At 39.8% G+C, this 19,451-nt stretch overlaps 1 protein-coding gene and 1 long non-coding RNA gene across 5 annotated transcripts in view; one reads left to right on the top strand and one right to left on the bottom strand.

The window, feature by feature from the left end:
- Positions 1-12,465, top strand: part of RORA (RAR related orphan receptor A) — a 535,368-nt gene extending 522,903 nt beyond the window's left edge. For 2 of the 4 annotated variants that reach the window (XM_074966158.1, XM_074966160.1), the window contains one exon: positions 522-1,080. In XM_074966158.1, the coding sequence (XP_074822259.1) occupies positions 522-686 (165 nt within the window). In that variant the 3' untranslated portion in view covers positions 687-1,080. Of the gene's footprint in view, positions 1-521 lie in introns of all 4 variants that reach the window. The other 2 variants (XM_074966162.1, XM_074966161.1) reach the window with 2 other exon arrangements.
- LOC141995191 (uncharacterized) lies at positions 6,755-19,371 on the bottom strand. The gene is made up of 4 exons (XR_012641270.1): positions 18,893-19,371; positions 14,950-15,078; positions 7,504-7,598; positions 6,755-7,409 (listed from the first exon to the last, which is right to left on the bottom strand). It is a non-coding gene; the product is annotated as an uncharacterized LOC141995191 (long non-coding RNA).
- Between the last annotated feature and the right edge of the window lie 80 nt (positions 19,372-19,451).

The following is a 19,451-nucleotide window of genomic DNA, read 5'->3' on the forward strand; positions in this document are numbered from 1 at the left end:
TACACTAGTAACAGCAGCATAATTACTGTCTAACAGCTCTCATCTGGCCTTTGTATCCCTCTCCTTTTCTAGACTTGCTTGTTCAAAATCCAGCCTGCCTAGTTTCAACCACTTCCTAAGAGAACCCAGAAGGGGGAAGAAAGGGTTGAGGTAGAGGGGAGAGAGAACTAGAGTGGTTAGAGAAATGTAATTTTAACTTTGAGCTTCATGAAAAGCCGTCAAGTGTCTCCTCTCTTTATACCTTCCCTCTCTGTTCCCCCAACTACCCCAGTGAATGTTTCTGCCACACAGGTTACTATTTCAGCCCTACTACAGAAGTGGAATTAGGCCCCCAAAAATCCCTGCTGTTTAATGATTTCCTCTCTTTGAATCAAACAAGCAAGTGCATCTTTTAGCTGCTAAAATTCATCTTTAAGGAAAACAATCAAGGTAAACTAGAAGTGGTTGATCCTAAAAGCAAAATCAGAGAAGAGAGCCTGTTTTGTGTATGACTGTATTTTTCTTGTGTGTTTTTCTTCCAGTTAATATGCAAAGTGTCTACTTTAAGAGCACTGTGTGGACGACATACAGAAAAACTTATGGCATTTAAAGCAATATACCCAGACATTGTGCGACTTCATTTTCCTCCATTGTACAAGGAGTTGTTCACTTCAGAATTTGAACCAGCAATGCAAATTGATGGGTAAATATATCACCTAAGCACTTCTAGAATGTCTGAAGTACAAACGTTAAAAAGAAAAGAAAAAAAAGAAAGAAAACCAAGACACTTTATATGGCCCTGCACAGACCTAGGGAGCCAACACACTGCACATCTTTTGGCGGTCAGGGTCAGGCAAAGGATGGGAAACAATGAAACAAAGTTGAACTTGTTTTTCTCATGCATATGATTTCCATTATGCCTACAAATATGGACCCTTTTTCTGTCTTGACTTCTCGATCTTTGACCTCTGTTTACACAGAATGAGGGTACTAAACTCAGAAGGTTTCTTTTTCCTTGTAGTTCACTGCCCACAGACTTTCAACAGAACAATCAATTTGTTGATCCCAGCAGAGTCCAGCGACTGGTGTGTACTGCAGAGGTTTCAGCATCAGTTTGCACAACTTGCTCATTGTTTCATGAAGGACGATTTTTTTCATCTACCATTGATTGCCAGTAGGCAGAATGGCACGAAAAGGGTCCATAGCAATAGCAACAATAGCATTATAATATATTACAGGGTAAATGGGCATGAAGACTATATATAGCAAAAGAGATATTGTTTATATATTGTTTTAATTAATATAAAAAGTAGTTACTGGTATAGCTTTTCTTGTTGAATTGATAAGGCACTTTCATTTTGCACCTTTTTCTTTAAATTAAATGCTAGCGTGTTCATTGTCGTGTTGCATGTGCACCAGAAATTCAAGTTTAACTGAAAAAGGTTTGGAAGGTACTGATAAATTGGAAAGTATTTATGCTGCTGTTTTCAACATTACTTTTCAAGACAGGCTGGTCACATCCTGAAATGATGACATTGATTTTTAGAGTCTGAAAACGATGAACATTTTCTAAAATCAAATTAGCTTTTCAGCTGCTTTTTAAAGGGTGCTTTTATTTTTATACACAACCCAAAAGTTTCAAATCTGTGTGTTTAACATTGCACATCTAAATCCATATTTAGCCTCTGAAATAAAAGCCCTGATTTTTCAGAAGTACCAAGCACCCACAGCCAAGAATTTGCTGAGCATCTGCAGGTCAATCACAGCTGCAAGTGTGAAGCACCCTTGAAAACCGGGCCTTGAATTGTGGTGTATAAATATGGGTATGGATGCCCAACTCTATGAACCCATGTTTGAAAATGTTGACCAGAGTGTAATATATACACATACACAAATATATTAGAATATGTTATATATACTGTTACATACTTTTAAACTCCACATGGTAAACAATGCACTTAAAGCAAAAGCCTAGTCCCACTGAAGTCACTGAGAATTTTGTTATTGACTTCAGCAGGCTGTTTTTCAAAATCCAGCAATTTTCTCCAGCACAGCACAACAGAGAAGTCCTTTGCTTTTAGAGCACATATGTATGGCTCTAGAAACAGCTAGGTTTATTTGGAAAGAAGCACTCTCTAAGGCTTATCAAATAAGTGCAAACTGATAAAATAAAGGCACAATCCTTTTGGTAGAAAGCAGACATTTTATATTCTACATGAAACCTGAAAATCATGAGTGGACTATAGAATGAGCAGTAAGATGATAAACATACGTTGTGTAATTCCAAAAATGATTGTGATCCATGCATTATACTAATCAGGGGCCAAATTTTGCAGTCTTTATTTATGCAAATTACCATTCCCTTTACAAGGAGTTTTGCCTGAATATGGATGGCAGAATTTTGTCCCAAAGGAGGAGAAAAGTCAGAATTAAAAATATTAAATTAATTCTGAATGAGAGAGCCATATTAAACAACGTTAAGGGTAAGTTATCTCGCTTGAATGAGAAGGGAGCATTCCCTATATTTATTTGGAAGAGTAGTTTTAGGATTGCAGCCTGATCTTCCAGCTCAATTGAACCAGAATGTTAATCCAGGAATTCTTCTTTGGCTAACTCTCTGCCCTCAGTCAGCCACTGCAAAGCCAATTTCTGCCTCAGTGTCATTCCGATGGTACTTCTGAGATTGGATGAGGCCTGACAGGAGTGTAGACAACTTCTGTTTTATATGGGAAGCCAGAGATAAAACATCATAATATAACCACTATCACTTTGAGTCATTTTGGATTAAATTTATCCACTTATTATAAAGTGAGATGTACAATCTGTTCAAAATTCAGTTTTCTTTATTTATTAATGCAATCCCTAAATGTTTAGTCCCCGGTTGTCTACACCCATGTTAGAAGTGTTATGCAGCTGTGGCTTGCCTGAAATGGCATTTAATAGTCACTGCAAAGCTGGAACCGCCTCCTTTGAATTGGAAGCAACTGGGGTGTTGAATTGGGGCTATATGGAAACAAAGTGAAACTTTGCATTTTCCCATATAGACAGTTTCTTAAAGTTATTAACATATTGGAGTAGCACCTAAGGGCTATCACCATATTCTGCTAGGCACTGTACAAAGATATAATAAAGGGAGCTCATGCCCCAAAGACCTTGTGAAGTGGCAGCAAGCTCCAAAATATGAATAACTTTATTTTCTAAGGTTGGTGTGAGTATAAGATCACACTGTAATTGTTTTTACACTACCCATCCAGCCCCTGCTCCTTTTCCTATGATCACTTTTTTTTCTTTTTAGTGTAGGAAGGAGATAGGGAGAGAGATTTAAATAATAGATTTTGGTGTGTGACTAATCTGTGTGGTAAAGTATATATATAAAATACCTAAACAACTTCCCAGGTAAACCTACTTAATCCTTTTTTTCTTTAAAACTGAAATGGCAGGAATGGTATATTTACCTGGACAAATTGGAGCCTCTGCACTTTAACAATTAATAGCAGTCATTCCAACACATTGTGTTAAAGGGACACTGCCAACTTGAATGTTAATAAAATTAAGTTTTTTGTCTTTCAAATTCATTTGTATAGAGTACATTTTTAAATAGCATTGCCTGTTGTTGTTTTATTAAAATTCTTAAGGTTTTATGCTTCTCTGTTCGTTAAGGTTAATAAGGGCCTTTTCAGCAAAGTAGAAACTAACTGGGTATGGAAAACAGTGAAATTGTGCATATGACAGTTTTTTGTATATAGACAAAGTAAACTAATAAGACAGAGGAATATTTTTTCACTAACATTTCATATGTAGTCACTGTAGTTGTAGCCAGTAACTATTAAGAAAAAAACCCTCAAGACAGATGATTTTCAAGTTGACTGTGTCTCTTTAAATCTATGGGGCCTAATGCTCCTCTCACACTGTGTTAACTGAGGAGTAATTGGAGAAGATGGAGCTACACAGATGTAAAACTGTTTTAAGGGGAGAATTAGGATAATGGGTTATTATGGGCAAAATAAAGTGTTCCCTTTTTTATAATTTGAGCATCTCTCACTTAGGCTTGAATTATTGCATTTAACCAGCAACCCACATTGGGGTCTGTATGGAGCTGCTACACTCTAATGGATTGTGCCTCCGATGGCACATTCTACTTCCCTAGTGTCCCTACCCTGCTCTGCTAGCTGACAGAGATGGGACAATGCTTCACCTTCTCTACACCTGCTTCACAGTGATGTGCCCATGGAGACTTAGGGAGAAGTCCCTGTACTTTCATGAATGCAAAGGCTGAAGTTATGAGTGGGCATTGTCAAAGAGCATGGAGAAGTATAGCATTCGCCATTCATTCCCTCCTGCATGCCCCCCACAAGAGTCATTCACCATCAAGGATTCGATCCAGAGCCCCTTACAGTCAAAGCAAGGAGCTTTGGATTGAGCCCCTAATCTTTAAAATGACCCAGAAAAATGTATCTGCTAAAAACAGTCAAATGCATCTCTCAGTTCTTTTTAGTTTGCGTTTTCTGGAATCATTGTTTACTTTATTGGAATAACTAGTCTGCCGTGGCATTTCCATTCTGATCTTTGCATTTGTGGATTTAATTTAAAGCAGGCTTTTTACTAACAAAAGATTTCTGAATGTGACCAGCCTCAGGTGCTAGCCCCTTAAAGATCAACTAAACTTAATTCCAGTGTCAGCTAATGTAAGTAAGACTTGACCTTTTCCAGGGAGTGAGAGACAAACCCTGTTTTTGACAGCAAGTAAGGTAACCGTGCTAAATATTTTGGGCCTTTTTCTGTCATTACCTTCTTTTTTTTCTGGTAAATAGTACTTTACCTGGTCTGTGAGTGCAAACAGATGGGATATTTGACATCTAGCTGCTAGATGCAACTGTTTGGGAACACAAAATTGCAGGAGCAATTACGTTTGCTCCAGAAGCCAACTAGAGCCCTAACTGAAAGCCGTATAACTTGTGGTCTGATTTTCAAAAATGTTGCACCCCTCACAGCTCTCACTGTCTTTAGTGGGAGCTGCTGAGTGCTCAGCACCTTGTAAACTCAGACCATTAGTGTACACCTGACATAAGTGTGCTTTCCTAATCACTGTTAGTAGTCAAGATGGCTGATTTTTTTTCTGAGGATAACAGGGCGGTAGATGTACTTAAAGACTACTTCTGCCAAAGAGCCTTTTTGTGAGGGGATGTTGAATGATTCTAAATATAGCTAGTCATAATGAATCTACAGTATAGGAACAGGACATTGGCAGATGACTTATGTCTGTTAAGAACATCTGAGAGTGGGGCCTAAGACCAGAAGTTCAGCAGTATATCAAGTTGAAATACACATTCATGCTCTGTGAATGAATGTCAGATGTATGAAACTTTCATAGACTTCCCAACTCACTACCACAAAAAAAAGTGACATTACAGAGAATAGCTGAAGATATTGGAATAATTATTCCTCTTAAGTGAGCTGTTCCTTATAATTTGTAAAGAAATTGTCTTGGGTTGTTGACATCTATCCAGTTTTCTGTTCTAAGGCAAAGAAACATTCTCAAGCTTTCTTAAAGAAGAGGTACTACCGTACAGTGTCAGTTGGTCCACTCTGATGTACTTTTGTGACTGATGCTGTTCATCTTTTTAATAACTATTGGATGAGGTGGTGTGAGATTCTGTTCTTAAGTTTGGTTTTTCTTTATAAAGTTTATGTATCATAGTATGGAGACCAAGGTCTGAGTGTGTGTGCGCACACACGTGTGCACACATGCATGAATGTGTGTGTGTCTGCTTCTAGGCTGTCAGTGGAATAAAAAAATGTATTCAAAATACTTAACTCAAAAATAGAAGGTGGAAAAAAGATTTATTCTATACAAAGCCTTGTCTGGACCACTTTAGAGAGACTTCTATTTTTTTAACCCTTCTATAAATATTTGATGGCACTTGAAATATTCCTGCAATAAAATGTGATTTGTGTAAAGATAAAAAAAAGATTTTGTAATGTGAAACAATGAAAGAAAGTAATGTAATTTTTCTAAAAAACAAAAACAAAAAACAAAAGAACGAACTTTGTATTACTTTGTTGATGGAATTTGTCTATTTGTCTTTGGAAAACTTTTTATTTCATTGAATGTGCCATAGTAGAGGTGTGGGGGGTTTGTTTTATTTCCTCCTCTTTTTTTTTTTTTTATGTTTTTAATTAAAGGAATATAGCTATTTGTGTTACGACATTCCAAAATGCAAGACAACATAGCAGAATCATGATTACAAGGATTGATTAGTAAGCTTTGATCATTGTTGCTTTTTTGCACATGTTCTTCATTCCTCTATAGTGCAATATGTACATAGAGCACTTGCGGGTGTAACCTTATCCCTCAGGGAAAAATACATATTTGTACAGGATTTTTTTTTTACTTTTTTTTCCTAAGGAATGTCGATTGAATCACTTGTTTGTTGTCGAGGGGCAGCCAGATAATAATCCTAAAGCCACTGTCATAAAAATTGTTTAATCATTTTGTGCCCTTCTTTTATTTAAAAAGAGAAAAAAAAGTTATTTTCTGACAGTTCTTTGTGCTGATTGGTGACGAAAAGGGTAAATAAATAAGCACCTTATGATTGACTTAACTGTGAATGACAATCCATCTTGTTATCAACACTAGAAGCCCTATTATTTCAGAGTTGGGTTTAAGAGTCAGAAACTAATGTGCTCAGGGATCAACTAAAACTCTTCAACAGGGTGGCCAGTACTACTGGGACAAATTGCTTTTTGAAAAATGTATCATCATCCCTCCAAGGCACAAGTGAACTGTGTAGAACTCTTATGTGTCTAAACTCTCCATGTGTGCCTCATTTGAGTTTCCAGCCTATTGCTCATCAGACTTATTTAATGAAAAATTAAAGAAAGGAAGAAATAGAACTTTAAAAATCATACCGAATTTTGTAAACATTCTTGGAAAACAAATCATTATTCAAATTTCATTTCAGGACCCACTGTTCACCATTTTTTAATCATAGGAGTGTTTTGTAACAAAAAATAAATCTTCAATGTTTAAATTATAATCATCAAAGAGAACTCAGTTTTTCATATGCACTATAATATGCGTGGAAATGCTATGATTATTCAATCTTTACATTGAGTCATATAGCACAGAACACCATTAAAACCAGAAGAATACCAGGAGAACAAGTTATTAGACCTTCCCTGCTGTTGCTCTATGTGCTTCACTGTAAACCAAAAATATGTCATTTAAAGAAGCACTGTAGCTACCTACATCTTTGCATTTCCACATCTAAGTCTTACAGCAATTGCAGTAGTAACAGGAAACAGAAAAGTCTAATCTGTGAATGCCAAAACTCTATGGATTTAGTGTAAGATTTTTCAAATACAGTATGTCTATATTGGGTTCTGGAAGCCCTGCAGAATAGATGGAGTTGCTTTGCTTTCTTTTGTACCTAAAATAAAAACAAGTAAAAAATTACAAATGCAATGGGCAAGATTTTGAGACTCTTTAATCAGGGCAAGAAGAGTGATTTCTCAAAATCTTACCTATGTGATTTAAATTATTCTTTTAAAAAGCATCATTTCTCCATTTTCTTGGGAGTTTTCATTTTTTCTTCGCTTGTATAACACGAATCCCAATTCTACATTTATGTAAAAAAATAAATCTAGTGAAATCTGTCTAAAGTAACCACTCTACAAGCTTATGCAGTTGATTTTCTAATGCATGCAGGTTTAGTTTTAAGACAGGAAATTGCCTAAGAAGGTTGGTCTCTTGATCAGATCTCATTCTCTTTTATTTTTGTTAGAAGAGAATCCCTAATGCTGATCCTAAACGAGTAAAGACTAAGGTAGAGGTCTAAAGATATTTACTGAAATGGTTGACATCCTTCTGTTCATATTTGCAAGTCATTCACAACTTCTGTTCAATGTGTACAGTTTACAAGATAAATTTTACCTCTATATTTCAGTGCCCCAGACATTGGTGCATGTATTTTCCTGGACTCTCTGATGATAAAGCGTAAACAATGGATTTTTTTATTCGTTAGCAATTTTGAGCAGTCAGAGGGAAAAAATCGTTTGGATTAGACTGACAATGAAAATGTTTGAAATTTTTGGCAAATCAAAATTTTTAAAAATGCTTGAATATTTTAAAATAAAATTAAAACAAATTTCAAAAGTCATTTTCAACTGAGACAGTTTTTTTTCAGAAATGTCAAAGTATTTGGATTTTAAAAATATATGTATTCCAAAGCAAACAATGCAACCAAATCAACATGAGTTCACAAAAACAAGTCTGCATATTTCTCAAAAAAAAAGTTTGGGTCAAAAAAAATTTGCCCAGCTCTACTAATGATTGGCTTAGACCTTCCGTAGTCTTCAGAGTTAGGGACTCTTAAACAGATACAGAAACCGGGTTACTACTAAAACTGTGCACACAGTTTGTAATTAATCATTTATTCTACAGTTTAGCTCTGTATCTGAGTCTCCCACAGGCAGATAATGGATTTTATCAATATTTGTTGTAGGAAAAAATTACTGTATAATAATCTGAAATAATTAGTGATAAGGAGTTTTCTCTGAGTATTCAATATTTGAAATTTTAGCTGTGTTGGCTGGTTTTGATTGTGACACCTAGGACACTCAGTATATTTCTTTTTCCTAATTGGAGGAGTGCACCTCTTAGAATTGGATTTTTATGATTAATATTTATTACTTTAAAATTCACCTTCTATGAACATGTTTGAATATTAGTGTGACATTTGCTTGAATATTCCTGCCACTTAAATTATTTGGTGGAATGTTCAGGGAAAGCAAACATACAAGGAAGCCAAATGCAATAGAAAAAATTAATTTTAAAAATTGAAATAACCATTTATAGAAAAATATCTGCAGTATTCGCTCAGCTCCCATTACTGTGTACCATAGCAGCCCAATATAATGCTGTTAAGACACCAGGTAAAGAGGGAAAATATATAACATTTAATAAAAGGATAATTGCTAGTATCTACTCCATTCTTTGAACTTTATTCAGGTATTTAAAGGAATTTTAACACAATAAAAGCTGTATTCTACCTTTATATTCCGTATGTGGAATTGCCAGTGACAAGTGACAGAGGGTTTGGGTTTTTTGGCCTTTATTAGAGGTAGAATATAGCAATAACCTTCTAGAGCAATAAGTAGACTAACCACATATGAAATAAAACATGATGTCACATGAAATGTTTAGCCCCTTTACATTGTGAAAATAAAAATGTATGAAATATTCTGACTATGCAGGCAATCAATATACACTCTTTACATTTAGATTTTGCTGCCTCAATATTCACTTGGATATCTTTCCTCACAATCTCATTACCTTCTGGAGCTTCACTTCACAAGAAAGTTGTTTAGCTTGGCATAATATATATGACATCAGACTTTATTTTTAGGCAATATCCGCATGCTTTCCATGTTTGTATCTGCTTAATTTACTGAATTCCCCCTAAACTATCTTAATATAGATGCATAAATTTTACAAGCACTTGCAATCTCTTTAATTATATAATACCTAAATGCAGAGAATTCATAAGCAATACAGTGAATTTTATTTCACAAAAGGCATATGTACTGTAAATATCTTTCTAAATCCAAATTTTTCCTCATTTTTTGTGTTTAATTTTGAAACAATTTATAGAAAGAACAGTGGTAAATATTTTGACTATTAGGACATTAGCTGGCTGCTTCTTTATATGTAACTGTATTGTCTGCCTGCTCCTTTTATGGAGATGTGTTTTTGTATTGGATGTTTGGGCCAATGGGAGGCTTCAAGCTACAGTGTATTTTCCCAATTTAAATATATTTAACATATGACAAACCCCAGACAAGGCTTTTTAAAATGTATAAAGAACTGCAGTGTTAGGAGGTTTATTTGCAAACTGATTTCAATGTTGTCCATTTTTATGGCACCTTTAACATATTCTTGTTTCCAAAGTACAAAAAGAAGGTTAAAAATACTCTAGCCATAATTGAATGTCAAGCAATAAAAACAAATGACTTTTTGTGCATAGATTTAAAAAGAAATACAAATTTTAGACATCTGCATGTAAATGCAATCTCTTGTTTACTGCTTTCTTAAACTTCAGCAACCAATTCCTTATTTTACTACTAATTTAAGGATTTGTAATGGCCTGTAAACATTTTCTCTTGCTCTGTTCTTTCAACTTTATCTTTGTCTCTGCTTTTGAGTCATAATATTTAATGTTGTTCTGCTCACCTCTATACGGTTAACTTTTTGCTTTCATTCTGTATAGATAAAGTTATGCTATAAACAGCCTACACAGTGCAAATATTTATCTGTTTATCAAATACCACATTATGCTGTATAATATCTGTTTTACTATATAATCTATTTTAGACATAGCTGTTTAGAACTAGAGTGTGCTATTTTTGTGTTTTTTCTGATGTGTGGTGCTAGATAAGTTACTTTTGTGAACAAAAAAACAAACCCCTTTTATTCCTAGACAATACCACCTTGGGTCTTGTTAATTTCACTGTCTATAACATATATGTGTGTGTGTGTGTGTGTGTGTGTGTCACACACACATACACACACGCATATATATATATATATATATAATCTACATATGCCCAACAAGTACCTGTATCAGAGTACTAGATTTGGGACATGTTTTTTCTCTTTAAATACATAGTACCATTATATAAATTATTCTGTAGTATATTTAATGAGGAGAAAATTACTTCAACAGAATAGATATTTGATATCAAATATTTTTCTATGTTCATATTATGATAAATGTGCTATGTCCTGTTTATTATCCATTGGGTTGCTAAAATGCTTTCACTGCATATCACATCATACGAAAAAATATGTAGCCAGTTCCCCAGTATAAAATGCTGTCTAGTTTAAGGGTTGAAGTAGGTAGTTATTTGGGGGATCTCTTTTGCAGTTAGTCCATGTAAGATATAGATATAGACCTAAACCTTCTAAGTGCTGGGTGCCTTCTTCCCCCTAAATCTAACAGGAATGGAGGGCACGCCCCATTCCAGAAGTCACATGATCATGCCTATATGCCTAATTGCAGTTATTGTCAATGGGAATGTTCTGTAAATCTTTCATGAAACATTGATGTCCAAATTCTGACCTTATATATGCATACGTGATTCTCATTAAAATGACACATGCATGTTCAAGGATGGACTTTGACACCTAAAGTTAATGCAGAAATGGAGTTTGTGGAAGTCAGTCAGTCATAGAACTTGATATTTTCTTAATTTTTATACATACCTTTATTTATCTAGAAATCATACTTCTTGGAGTTACTCTTCGCTTCAACTCTCTCCTCCCACGAATATTGTCATTTAAGTTCTTACAAAATTGATGGATATCAAATATCTGAGGTAATTAACCTTTTTAAATATTTATTAGAATTTTTCTGTAATATTACTGAATTTATAAGATCTTTAGCAAAGATTTTTGAGCAATTTATTAAAGATAATGTTTCTGTTTACTGCACTTTTTGATAACAGAAGGTAGTGAATTTTAAAGCCATGATTCTTGGCTTCCATGCACTGGTTTTGTACCCTCAATCCAAGGAAAATATTTTTTTTTTACAGTAACATACTATTGTCCTGAAAATAAATACAAACTTTACTGTACCATGGGTATATTTTCATAAGTAGAAAGTTTAATTACAAACACTATCAGGACAATTACTTTTAAAACCTTCAGAGTTAGTCTTATTTAAATACAAGCCATGATGATTTTATTTCTAAATCTCTTGTTGATTTACATCACCTTTTGATACTTTCAAACAGCAATCAATGGAGGATCTCTTAAATTTTTATCTGCTAACATATACATCATAAACTTTATGCTAGGAAAATGTTCTCCCTGATTGATTAAGTTTAGTTGTTATATAAATTATGCAAAACCCTCTGGTAATATTTTCTCCTGTAACTAAATGTTTAAAGTAAAGAGACCAGAATAAGTGCTGATTACAAATGTGTGTTGGTTTGATGATTAAGCACATGAACTTCACAAACCTCATTGAGTAATACTCATTTTTCTGTAAATACATGCAAGTTTAAATGAAATTATACTGTACATGTAAATGTGTACAGTATGTAAAAATTCCTTTTCTAGCCACAATAAAAGTATAAGCCATCAAGAGAAATGTTAAAATGTATTGTATTAAAACTTTGCTAATGATCTTTACCCATTATCACCTAACTTTTCACTTCCTTGAATCTTCTTTTAAACTCACTCTTACAATAGTCTGCTTATATTCAACAGTTTATTTTACTCTGAGTCCTGAAAAAGTATTTTGATTCATTTTGTAAATAAAACTGTAAAAATAAGAGATTTAATGTTGTCTTTTAAATACTCCAATTTTCATTCTAATATGAATGTTGTTATATTGTACTTAGAAACTTGTACCTTTAATATTACATTACCTTTATTAAGTGCATTGAACACATCAATTTTAGATGTGCTTTATGTACTGTTATCCTGTAATAAAAGTTTCAGCTTCTAATGGAAACACTTGTCTTATTATTTTTTTACATTAGGATCATATTCATTTTCTGCATTGTGTTACGTGTTAAATTTATTCCTTGGTGGCTGTACAGAGGTACAAAGTTGATCAAGCTCTAGATGTGTCATGATAGATTTTGTTGAACAAATAAACCTCTATACAGTTTTTTAGTATTCAATCGTTTGACACCGACAGGCATAGTAAAGAATCTAGGTGCATGTCTTTACCCCACTACATTACTAGATACATATAGACTCAACAATAACAACATCAAGGATGTTAGCAGCGTGAGTGTGAACACTTGTGAGGACTGGAATCCAAGCGTCTGTTATCCTAGAACAGTACTGGCATGTAATGAAGAGATAGTCTGTCCAGGTTCAGGTATGTAGATATCGCATTGTGGAGAAGCCACTGCGCACAAAAAACTACCTTAAAAGAACATTATTAAGTTAAGCACTGAACTGTTGGAAATGCCAGGATTACTGTTGACTCTGCAAGTTTAATTCAGCCCCCTTGTGTGTATCCATTATGATACTGTCTTTAATTACATGATCTCATACTATTTTTTTCCACAGGATCCCAACCACATTCAGTACAGGGGATGGATGCTATTCAATATTTAGTTTTCTCCTTGTTTAATGTGTGGCCCATGCCTTTTTTTACTGCACACTATCCAAACCCTGCTCTGAAGACAGAATTATTAATTTCCTCATAGGCTTTTCTACAGTATCTTTGTGCTTCAAAAAATGTGTGTGTGTGTATTTATTTCACAACACTTCTGTGAGATGAGAGGGTATTATTATCCCCCTTTTTACACTTGTGGAACTGACTGAGGCACAGAGAGATTAGGGTCAGAAATATCTACTAATTTTGGTGCCTACTCTGAGACATTTAGGACCTGATTTTTCGAAGTACTTAGCATATCACACTTCATATGTTCAGAGTACAGCTCCCAAGACTTCAGTTGCAGATGTGAGTGCTCGGTACTTCTGCAAATCAGAACCCAGGGTGTCACACCAGGCACCAAGAAACTGAAGCATTTGTGACCACCTGTGAAAAGTTTGGTTTAAGTAGCTTGCCCAGCATCACCAAGGAACTCTGTGGTAGAGGCAAGGATAGAATCTAACTCTACAGACCAGCATTTAATCACTTTAACCATTTTTTGGGTACAATCCTCATTTATTACAAACCTTCGCTTCTGAACAAATGATGCATGAATACCACAGACAACAACCTGCTTCACTACATAACCCTGATTCATCCACAGAGCAGGTCCATTCTGTGCACTGAATGAGACAGGGATCCTATGGAAAAAATAGTATGTGATCCTGGAATTATAGACTGTGCTAATGAATACACACAAGGCCAAGGGCCCAGATCCTCAAAGCACTGAGGCTCCTAATTTCTATTGAAATCGATGGAAGCTAGGAGCTTTGAAGATCTGGGCCAAGAAGGTCAAGATAAGGTTGCACAGAGTTGAAATGTGGAGTAGCTGGTCATCTTTCCTCCAACCAGGCCCAAGACTGAAATAACAGGCTGGTTCAAGTAAAATATGATGTATATTAACAAAGCTTTGTAGGGGAAGCTTTGGCAGTTGAGGCATTTACTTACTCTAGCTAGTGCTATTAGTGCCTGATTATTCTGCATCACTGAAGCGCATGGGGGTTTAACTGAGTCTGTGATTCAAGAGAATCCAGGTGAGTCAAAATTCATGTTATTCCAGTGAAAGAAATAACTCTATAGAAAGGAATTGATGTAAATCAGGCCTTTTGAAATAAAAAAAAATATGATTATGGGGGATTTGAACAGGATTGAAACTGAAAAAGGATTTCTGATTTCCAGCTCAGAGAATAAATGGGTCAGACTGCACTTTGCAGTAGGCCAGAGATTCCCAACATTTCTGTTGGTTGCACCCTTGTGCTGGGATGAATTAGTGGATGCTTCTCCACTCCACCTTGCAGTCCTTCCTCTCACAGGTTCCCTTGTTCCATTATTATTATTTAATCAGCTTTATTATGGTAGTGCCTACGGGACAACCAAGAATGGCGGTCCAAGGTGTTAAGCATTGGACAGAGTAGTAGACAGTCTTTGCCCTGAAAAGTTTACAGTCTAAATAAAAAAGACACATGAAGGGTAGGGAAAGGGATATAATGCACATACAATGTGATAGCAACAAATGTCACTTCGTTCCATTATTTCATGTTTGGGTGGGTTTAGTTAGGCAGGGATAAGCTAGATGGTGGGGTGAGCAGGAACACTGAAGAGGAAGGAGGGACAATACGAAAGGCAAATATGGAGTAAGGCTGAGTTGAAGAGACTGTGAGGGAAAGGGGCGGGAAGAGAGTTGAAGAATACAGCCAGTGCCTGTACATCAGAGTTGTACTTGCTGCCATATATATATATTAAGGATTATTAGAGAAGAGGAAAGGCAGAGAGGCCAAGTACCTTTGAAGCCTACCATTTTACTCACGGCAGCAGGAGTAGGGGCAGACTGGATCTGGAATCATGTACTTTTCCTTTCCTCTGAGTTGTATCTCTGACCTCTGCATTAGTCTGGTGGTGTCCCAGTCTTCTTCATTATCTGGTTCTGTATGTACAGACAAGAGCTGATAGTTACAAGGTGCTGTCAGAGGATCTCAATGTTTTATGGGGGCACTCACTCCTACTGGAGACAATGGGACGTGATGGTCATTTTGAAAGAACATTTTTGCAAAGAGCAGCTGTAATCACACACCCGTTAATAATGGAAAGATGGTAGCCATTCTTAAAAAGGGCAGTTCTTCATGGAATTCACTATAAAACAGCAGTTCTCAACCGGGGATCTGCAGCTGGTTTCAGGGGGGCCATAAGCCCTGAGCCCCAGTGCCTGGCGGGGCAGAAGCCGCAAGCCCATCGGCAGAGTTGGGAGGGGCATGGAGGGGCCTTGCCCCCCTTCAAACTGCAGTGCCTTAACCAGAGTGGGACAGTCCCAGGGCAGCTCCACACAAATACCCCTCCTCCTCTCTCTTTGGAGACCACATTCCTCTGGCCAGGTCAGGTCAGGGTAGCTGCTGCTCTGGTTGGTGCCATGGAGCGGGCAGTTGTGGTGATCCCAGTCTCCTGGTGTCCAGGGCTGAGGCTGCTCCTCAGCTCCCTGCCCCCTTTGACTGCTCGACCCAGTAAGAGCCACCCAGGCAGATAGACCTGGCTCCGGGACTGGCAGATCCCTTGGGGAGTAGCAACCACGAGAGAGGGGGCCTCCTGACCCACAGCCCCTACCTAAATCCCTCCCTGCAACCTGAGCTACACACCTGCCTGCACAGAGCCTCTAGCTACCCCCTGCATGCACACAGCTCCTAGTTCAGGGGTTCTCACAACAAATTTTTTGGCGGCCTCAGAGTGCGACCACCAACTCTTGCTGGTGGCCGCACTGACACTTCTTCCTAAAATACTTGATTAACTTTAGGAAAAACAAATAAATAGCACATATACATATCCACATCACTGTAATTTATTCATGTAGGGGTTTTTTTGCAGACTCATTAATAAAATATTACTGTGAAAAGTGACGTGTTAATATCAATCACTTTTCACATGACACTTAGTAGCTATCTGGAAGGCTGTGACAAGTAATACTTGCATGATACCTGTCTCCAGGGGCCATGCAGAGTTGTGCATCCAGGAGGAACAGGGAAGGCGGGGGGAGGGGCAGATGCTTTGCGGCCTCCTGCATCATGGCTCAGGAAGCTGTTGTGGCCACAGGGAAACCTCCTGGCATTTGAGAAACCTGCCCTAGTTACACCCTGCCTGCACACAGCCCCAAGCTACCCTCTCCCTGCACCCTGAGCTACACCCCTGCCTGCACACAGCTCCTAACTACCACCTGCCTTCACCCTGAGCGGTTTTCACCTCTTTCCCCTCCCCCTTCCCCCCCAGGCTGGGTGGCCTGCTGAGTTGAGTCAGTGGGGTTTAGGTTGCGCTCCCTCCCCAGACCCCGCTGTGCGGAGCTAGCCTAAGCCCTGCCTGGCCCTGCCCCTGCCCCAACAAAACAGAAGTCAAACTATGCCTATGTCTGAAGGCCTCCCCCACTCCCCAGAACTCCGATTCCCCCTCCCCTCCCCTACCACTCCAGATGGGCCGGGGGGTTTTATAGCGTGTTGGGGAGGAACCTCAGAAAGAAAATGGTTGAGAACCTCTGCAAGTATAGAAGAATGTTATTGCTCAGCCTGTACTGAAGAGGAAACTTTCAGTTCTGAAGGATAATAGAAAAAAATTACTATTAATTTTAAAAAGTTGAAATTTAGTTTATGCACAAGATTGCAGTGAGTTTTAACTACATAGGAAGTTGAAAGAGTTGTATTATTCCATTATTAATAAAGAAATGGGCAGACACAGAATGGTAAATTTCTTAAAGGACTAATTTAAAATTAATTTAAACTCCTATAATGAATTTACCTGTAAGTTCTCAGAAAATTCTCTCTCTGTTCAAAGCTTAAGTGCTGTAATATTAGGACAGAGATGCACTCTTCTCTATGCATAGTGGGTGATTCCCTGCTGATTTCTTACAGGGAGGGCTGCTGAGCTGGCTCTGGGGAAAATTAAAAGGTAGTGGCATAAGGGAGTGCTTGTAGGAAACTGAGCAGGGGTGCTAGAACAATGGGGGTCAGAGGGTCATGGACCTCCCACTTTTTACTGGCCATAAGGATGAACAACCGGAGGGGGGAGAGTTTCTTCGGAGGAAGAGACAGTGCAGGAACGGGGCTTTGGGGGGAGGAGCCTTGGGGGAAGGGGCAGCACTGTGGGATGGGGCAACAGTTTGGGTGCCCATGGCCCCCCAATGTTAAGAAGATTCCACCACCCCTGAAAGGGAGTCAAGGGAAGAAAGAGGAGCCTATGTGGTAGGTACAATAAGCCTGCACTCCACCTCTTCCAATCCCTGCTCCATCCCCTCCCACTGCTGCCTGGTGAGTCCTTCCTCTCCCCCACTCCACCCCCTTCCCCCACAGCCCCCCTGCCCACTGCATCCCTCCTCTCAGGCCTGCCAATGGGGGTGGGGGCGGGCAAAGGGGATAATTGCCATGGGGCCTGGGCGATTTAAAAGGGTGCAGGGGCCCCCGGCTGCCGCTGGCAGTGGAGCTAAGGCAGGCTTCCTGCCCACCTTGCTCCGTGCCGCTCACGGACCCAGTCAGCATGTCCCTGCAGCCCCTGGGGAGGGAGTATCCACGCACAGCCCGTGCCCCGAGTGCCAACTCCACAGCTCCCATTGGCCTGTACTGCGACCAATGGGAGCTGCAGGGGCGGTCGCCCAGATATTCCATGGGCCCCCCACCTAGGAACTGTTGCCAGAGGGGTGTGCCAATCGCTTTCGGGAGCCGTCCAAAGTAAGTACCACCCCTGACTCCCTCCTGTACCACAACTCCCTGCCCCAACCTAAAGCCTGCACCCAAACTCCCTCCCAGAGCCCAACCTCTCACCCCCTCCCGCACCCAAACTCCCTCCAGAGCCAGTACCCCAGACCTCCTCCCACACCCAAACATCCTCCTGGAGCCCCACCCTTCACCCCCTCCTGTACCCAAACTCCATCCCAGAGCCCGCACCCCTCCTGCACCCAACCCTCTGTCCCAGCCTGGTGAAAATGAATGAGGGTGGGGGAGTACATTGGAGAGAGGAGGGATGGAGTGAGCAGGGGGCAGGGACTCAGAGAAGGGGTGGGACAGGGCATGGTCTCAGGGAAGGGGCAGGCAGGGGGCAGGGCAAGGGTCTTTGGGTCTGCTCGTTTAGACAGCTGGCAACCTTAGTGGGCGGGCATATGGAAGCCCTGACCGTGCCAGAAGAGCGCACCCAGCAGCACAGGCGGCAGCTCGCTGGGCACTAGCCAGCACAGACATAGCACCGCCCAAATGTCCGCGTGGGCGCAGCTTGTGCGTGCGTGGGGGGCCCATTGACTATTCTGCCCTGGGGCCCAGAATTGCTGTCAGTGGGCCTGCCTTCTTTCCTCCCCTCATCTTACCCCTCCACCTGCTGTGTACCTCCTCTTCTCCATCCCTCTCCCCTGCTCGCCCCCACCCTCCTCTCCTCCAGGCTGGGCCGGATGCCCAGCGGCGCCCTTTTCCCGGAGATCCACGGGGCCACCCAGGACAGCTGAAGCACACAGCCCAGCCCAGACTGAGGGGGCCCAGCCCCACCTCGGAGCGGGACAGGGTGGAGGCAGGTCTCCCCTCAGTGGCTCAGGGGGGACATGGGGTTGCCAAGTCTCATGAGAACAAAAAGTGGCACTACCTTTCAAAACAAGCCCAACACATTTCAGAGGGAAGGCAGGAGCTGTTTATACAAATTCCATTTTTCAGTAGTTCTAATTTTGTTGCATACAACAGTAAGTTATGCGTTCCAAATATGAAAACAATAAAGCTGTGTGTACTCACGTTATTAAAAAAGGGCATCCTCCCTCTCTCCATCCCCCGGGGTCTCTTGCCTCAATGTGGTACAGTTCTGTGTTGAACGGTTGAAGCGCACCCCAAGTGTGGGACAAAAAACTGGCACGTGGGCGGGCCAGAAAGTTCATGAATTTGGGTGTGTTTTCCTAACTGAAGGGGAGGGGGGACGGAGAAGTGCCTGTGTAAGGACCCAACACCACGCCTACACGGTACACCCGTTTTAAATTAACTGTGCCTTCAAATCGCCCAGTACAAAACAGCCCAAATAAGCAACCGCCAAATAAAAGGAGCCCAGAGCCCTGCAACTCCCTGGCGACCAAAGCGCCTTCTAAAGAAGCCCAGACGTGGCCACGCTGCTGCCAAGCAGCCTTGGGCCGGAGTCCGCCTGAGAGCCGCCCCCACGTCCCCGCTCTGTCTCCCGGGACGGGACGGGCTGCTCGGGGAGGGAACTCCCGCCCATCAATCCCCGCCCCCGCAGCGCCCCCTGAGGGAAGGGGTGGGATTCTCTGATCGGGCCGGTGTGGGCAATGTAGGCGCCGCTCGCTCT

The sequence above is a fragment of the Natator depressus genome, chromosome 10 (genome assembly GCF_965152275.1).
Source record: "Natator depressus isolate rNatDep1 chromosome 10, rNatDep2.hap1, whole genome shotgun sequence".
Classification (NCBI taxonomy): Eukaryota; Metazoa; Chordata; order Testudines; family Cheloniidae; genus Natator; species Natator depressus.